The sequence below is a fragment of the Podarcis bocagei genome (genome assembly GCF_964188305.1).
Source record: "Podarcis bocagei genome assembly, chromosome: 14".
Taxonomy (NCBI): Eukaryota; Metazoa; Chordata; class Lepidosauria; order Squamata; family Lacertidae; genus Podarcis; species Podarcis bocagei.
The window spans coordinates 2835956-2841955 of record NC_138139.1 but is presented as its reverse complement, the minus strand read 5'-3'; the positions used below and the strand labels follow the sequence as shown (position 1 = coordinate 2841955).

General features: G+C 38.2%; 1 protein-coding gene across 10 annotated transcripts in view; it reads right to left on the bottom strand.

The window, feature by feature from the left end:
• Positions 1–233: 233 nt before the first annotated feature.
• The window catches only part of TJP1 (tight junction protein 1), a 378072-nt gene continuing 372305 nt past the window's right edge, over positions 234–6000 (bottom strand). For all 10 annotated transcript variants that reach the window (XM_081170487.1, XM_081170489.1, XM_081170490.1 and 7 more), the window contains one exon: positions 234–2130. In XM_081170487.1, coding sequence (XP_081026613.1) covers positions 2036–2130 — 95 coding nt within the window. In that variant the 3' untranslated portion in view covers positions 234–2035. The remainder of the gene's footprint in view (positions 2131–6000) is intronic.

Here is a 6000-nt window from a genome sequence, read left to right as displayed (position 1 = left end):
ATAAATGATATAGATAGATGATAGATAGATGATATAGTGCAATGTCTGGAAAGAGCAGGGAGGGAAACTGCAAAAGGACTACCTATTGGGTAGAGCAAGTTATCTCTTACTTGGAAAACATGTTTCACTTACCTAATTGCTTCCGTTTCTTCCCTTTAAAAAAACACTTTTCACTTCTTAGTACAAGAATAAAATTTGTAATTTTAGATAGACATGACAGTGTGCAAACATGCTTGGACTAAGCGGATTTTTAATGTGATAAATATAAGAAGTCTCATTGCTAGATACATCTTTTTTAAAAAACAACAACAAAACACTATTTTTTAGGAGAGCCTTAACAGCTCAGTCAGGTTCACTCCAACTGTGCATTAAGCCTTGTACTCTAATGTGTCTTGAACTGAATAAAACTGTATTCATGATGCAAGGTAAAAGTTTAGTGAATCAGGACCTCCAAATCTTCAGGTGTGCACATGCATGCATTTCAGACAGAAACAAGAAGATTCTAGAATTCTATTATTTTAAAAACAGTTTTTATTCCGTATACTTAGAAATGTGTAATTTTTAATAACGGCAAAGAAAGAAAAAAATCAGCCACACCTGAATAGCTAAATAACTGATTAACAGAATGCAGTGGAATATTATCTAAACAGAGATAGTGCTGATGTGCCATAATAAATTGTCTATTAGTAAAAAAATACATTTCAGGGCACGTAGTACAGCATCCTTATCACAAATTACAGTAGGGATACTTTTATTCTCCAAGAATGTAATCAAACTATAGACTTCTGAGTTAGTCTTTAAATGCAGCACTTAAAAAGGTAATAACTTTGTGCATTTTCTTTTTTTAAAAAGTCCTTGTTTTCACGTACTGTAGAAATGCTGCTTTATTGCTGCAAGATGTCAAAGTTCAAGGCTCAAAAGGTATGAGAATACAAAGATATTAAGAAACGTTTGTTTTGTATTTTTATATATATTTATATATATAAAAAAGGTAAAGCTTATAAAAGTTAATTTACAAACCAAGAACAAAAGTGGTCTGCACGAGTTATATACAAGCAATCTATAACATCTATAAATTTTCAAAATGCATAGCAGAAAACATACCATCATGTTCTTCAGGTTTCCCCTCTGGTTGATCCACACAAAAACAAGTGTGCCTAGTTCTCTCCCTCTCTCTTTCTCTAAACCAGCAAGTTCACAAAATGAATTAATTTTTCAACCCCTCTCAATATGTATTAATCTAAGTAAGCACAGAAGCCATACAAACTTAGTAGTACGGAGAACTACGATGACAGCTAAGACTAGTAAAAACATGAGGGTAAGGCTGCTGGTTAACGTGTCTGTTGTAGATGTGGTTAATTTACAGATCCACAGAGGCAAATGAACCATAGTCATACCACATGCGCTCTTTCCCATAACAAAAGGAAAAAAAAATGTGTTTCATGTACAATCAAAGTAGACGTGCATGTAACTCTCCCTTCTCAACAGAGGGGGGATTTTCTATATTGTGCTGGCCAATTTTTTAATTTCCACTTTGTGGGCAAAATGCATTAAAAAAGTACTTGTTTTTTAAAAAAGAAAAAGAGTCTTTGCATATTCTGAACACACATATTAAAGTGTTTTGTTTATATAAAAAAGAGAGAGAGGGGAAAAAAGCTTTAGAAAGAAAAAAGACCTAATTCAGTAGTGGAACGCTAACTAAATGCCATCTGAAAATAATAATGATTTGCATTGCTTCAGTGGTAGTTCAGTGAGTTTTAAGCTATGATGCCTTTGAAGTGTCCAGTTAAGGAAAGCCAGAGGGAACCCATAAGAACCTTGCCTTGGTCTCTGGCTGATCTGCCCTGCTGCTTAATAGCATAAACCCTGACCATGGTTCAGGAACGTGGCTCATTATCCATTGTTAGTCAAAGCAAAGATTGCTTAACACTAAGATAACTCTTAATACTTGAAAAAAGATTGGTTCAGTTTCTAGGCAAGGTGTTTTTGTTTTGCTTTGCTTTTAAAATCTTGGTTTGGTCAGCTAACGTAAGGGTTAGAAGTGATCTATCAGAACCGAAACACAATTTGCTCCAACAAGATAGTTTGGATCCCCGGGAAGAGACTTGTTCTGCCAGGTTTTGGGATCACCTGTGGGAGGAAAACAATGTGGTAGTTTAGTATCCATCATCAAAAGGTGGAGCATCTTGGATAACAATACCTCTAAAGCTAACCAGAATATGTTTTGAAGTATAGATCGCCTCGCGTTTTATACAGGAACCCACACTTTTAATTTAGCTGCTCTAAACGTTTTCTTAAGTGAACATCTCCAAGGAATTATGCCCATGGTAGATGGCCATTAATGTAAGTTCCTGTTCTGAACTCACCCTGCAGACCCACATAGTATGATTTTTTTCTCTCCTGGTAGCCAGAAAGAGCTTTGTTAAGGCATAGAGGCTGAGAATCTAACAATTAGATTGATTCATAAACACAATGGTGAAAGAAGGATTTTGGATGGCTATCAAACCCTGAGACTTCCATGTCACAAACTATGGGATTCAAGGGCTACCAGGCTACATGAACCAAGTCCACCATGTGAATACTCTTGAAGAATACCCAAAGCACCAGTTTTGGACTTCAGCACCTGCAGGGGAAGCTTACGGACAACCTAGCTACACCTTAAATTTCATCATAGGGCAAACACAAAAAACCCCAAACAACTGTAATGGGGGGCGGGGAGAAACTGTCTCAAGTCCACTGTGAAGCAGGCTAGCTACAGGCAATAGCTCAGCCTTCCCCAAACAGGTGCCCTCCATATAGGCTTTAGGCCACAACTCCCATCACCCCTGGTCACTGGGCCAGGCTGGCTGGGGAGGATGGGGGCTGGAGTCCAACAACATCTGGAGGGTCACAGGTTCCTCCTCCTGGCTTCCTGTCCTTTTAAGGCTGCCTGTGCAGTCTTCAACATATGTGACCTCATTTAGGGGTTGCAAGTACAGCACTAATTTAAAAAGCGAACTTCTCTTGCCGGGGGGGGGCAGAGGAGGTAAGGTTTATTGCAAATCTGAGGTGGGTAAAGGAGGCATCTTATGGGCCACGTTGAACTGTACACTCCAAGTCTACGCCTGCAGTCCTTGTGTGTGTTTACATGAAAGTAGACCCCACTGAACAAAGCAGGATCTACTTCTGGGCAAAGAGAAACAGGATACATGAAGTTATCATTCCACTTATATAAACTAGAATCCTGAGAAAATTAATTCAACTTTTCCTTAATTACCACATCATTCCATGTGGAGGTATTATTGATCACCTGTAGTTCAATACAATCGCTGTGTGAAATTTTGTGGGTGGAGACTGCTTTTTTAATCAATATATGCGCATCAAGACACACTCTCACATTGAAGCTCTTGCAATCTTTTGGTATTAAACAAGGCTAGATATTAATACTCCAGATCACATATATAAGTTATGAGACCTACAGAAGACAAATAAGTCCCACAGTTCTTTTGAGTAACCCATGGAAACGAACATGATGCACACAATGACCAATGTGCTGGAAGGAAGACAACACCTGATGTGGAGCCTAGAGAAGTATGATTCGCTGAGAATTTGTTGGCATACTCAGTGATCTGGTTTGCATTTTAAGTTATGCCAGCCAGTGGAGTTGTCCCAGTTAACACAGTGGCATTTCATTAATACAAAAATAAAAATTCAGTCCTTTTAAATATAAACAACACACTTCAAGTGGAATGTCTTTGGGAGAAACTGTTATGTGTAAGCTAGATTTAAAACTGTCAGTAAAGAAGACCTTTCCTTTGTTGTAATACAGAAATATGGTCCAACCTTCCCACCTGCCCTTCAGGTGATGCAGAGCTCTGCTGGCTGGCTTGGGCTGATGCGAGTTGTAGACTGAATCACCTGGAGGGCACCAGGTTGGGGAAGGCTGGTATAGCCTGACAGGTGATAAACTATATTCACATAATTTGTTTACTACATACAGTGAAACCATAGTCTGAAAATGCAAAAGCCAAACTTTTGTGCCGGCGACTTGGAAAAATGTGAGGCTAGTTTGTGGCAGTGTTACAGTAAGGCTCAACCTAAAACAGCTTAATATACTAAGTACTCAGGAATTAACTTTTTGTGCTCTGGCCCATTTAACTTGGGAGTTAGCTGCCCCCTCTACTCCATGAAATGAGATGAAACAAGGTAACATATTTTAGCATAATGTGCCAGTACGTTTGATTTTTTTTTGTAAAAAATGTGTTGCAGAAGAGGTTAGTATGTATAATCAAATGTTCTTTTCAAAGGACAGAAAATGGAAAACATGTTAGGAAAAGCTTAAGAGAAAGAAAGAGCGAGAAAGAGATCCCATAACCAATTAAGTTTTTTGTTTTGTTTTTAGAAAAAGAGAGAAAACAAGTATTTATTTAAGACACAGTATGGCTTACACATCAGAAGACAGAGTTGGCCAATTGTGAAGTTTGTCTCAAGGAGCAAGATTACTGATATAACACCACATTTAACTATGTTAGCTGCAAGGGATGTATAGCTCCGATACAGACAGAAAGAGGTGACCCCCTTAACACACACACACCTGCCGAATGAGCACAGACAAATAAGACTCTAACTCGGAAAGGAAGAAGATCTTTAGCACAATAGCAGAGGTTACTTGGAAGAACCAACATATTCCCCTCTTTCTTTTCATTTCAAGTAAATTCATGATAAGGTTCATCTGTTACAAAATAATGACTGAAAAGCACGGTTTGAAGGAATTATATGGATTATAAATGGCAAAACTTTGGATCCTTATTACTTGAAACTGTCCATTTTTAGCACTTTCTGCTTTTGCTTACACAGTTAAACAGCTGCATGCAACACATGCATAGCACACCAGCAATAGTCAACCGGCCAAGATTTCTCTAGGTAACTGGATCCCCGCCCCCCATCAGAGAAGCGTCTGATGTCCTAACTTTTTTTTTTTGGCGCATTGACACAGTGGCATTGAAAAGGATAGATACATCAGTGACAAATATGAATACATTTTTAAATACTGTACACATAAGTACATTGCTTTTATATACCATATACAGATATGTATACATTTAAGGGTGTCAAAGAGGTTATTTGTTATGTGGCTGAGAACATTTTTTTGTCTAATATGCAGAAGACACTCATTTTTCACTCAAGGCTGTGACTTTGCAGCCACTTCACGAAATTTTATCTTTGTCACTAGGCTTTAAAACCAGCAATGCTTCCCCCGCCCTTCAGTGAAGGGGGCAGCTGTCATAGCTATGGGAAAAGGGGCAGTGCAGGGATATATCCGTGTGTCTCAACTATAGGGTGGGGTGGGGGGAAACAGAGGACCACCTCTCCATAACATTTCAGAATTTAGAAGAGAGCACAAATTTGTGTGGAGAGCCCAAATGTGTTGGCACTGAGCTTGCATGGGCTTCTTCTGCCAAGAGAGGCTTCCATCCCTTGGAAAGGTCAAATTTATACATAAGCAGCTGTTGCATTAGGAAGCTTATCCAAAATATTAATGCTTCAAGTTCAGTATACTGGGACTGCTACAGCATTCTATGGTCAATAAAGGAAAAAAGATGTGAATATGTGGTTACAAAGCCCAATCAGAATTCCTTAGGCAATTTACCCAAAAAATAAAGGAAAGTGTGACTTTCTCATCTTAAAAGTGTTTTGCAGCAGTATTAGTCCTTGAGAGAGAGAGAAAGGAGGACAGGAAGAGATAGAAAGACAGGAAGAGTGTGAGAAATAGGAAACAAGGTAGATAATTGTACTACTGAATGGACCAATGACAATAGTATAGTATTATATTATCTACCTTGCCATTCTGGTTTATCAATCATGATTTTCTGCAATGATTTTGCATCATGAGTTAAGTGTGAGAAAGACACTTGTAATGAAAATGAAATGGAGAGCTGACACAAATACAGTGATTTAGTAATATCTTTATATTACACAGTGTCACCTTCAGTCAGGCGAGTTTTAAATTATACGATAGCA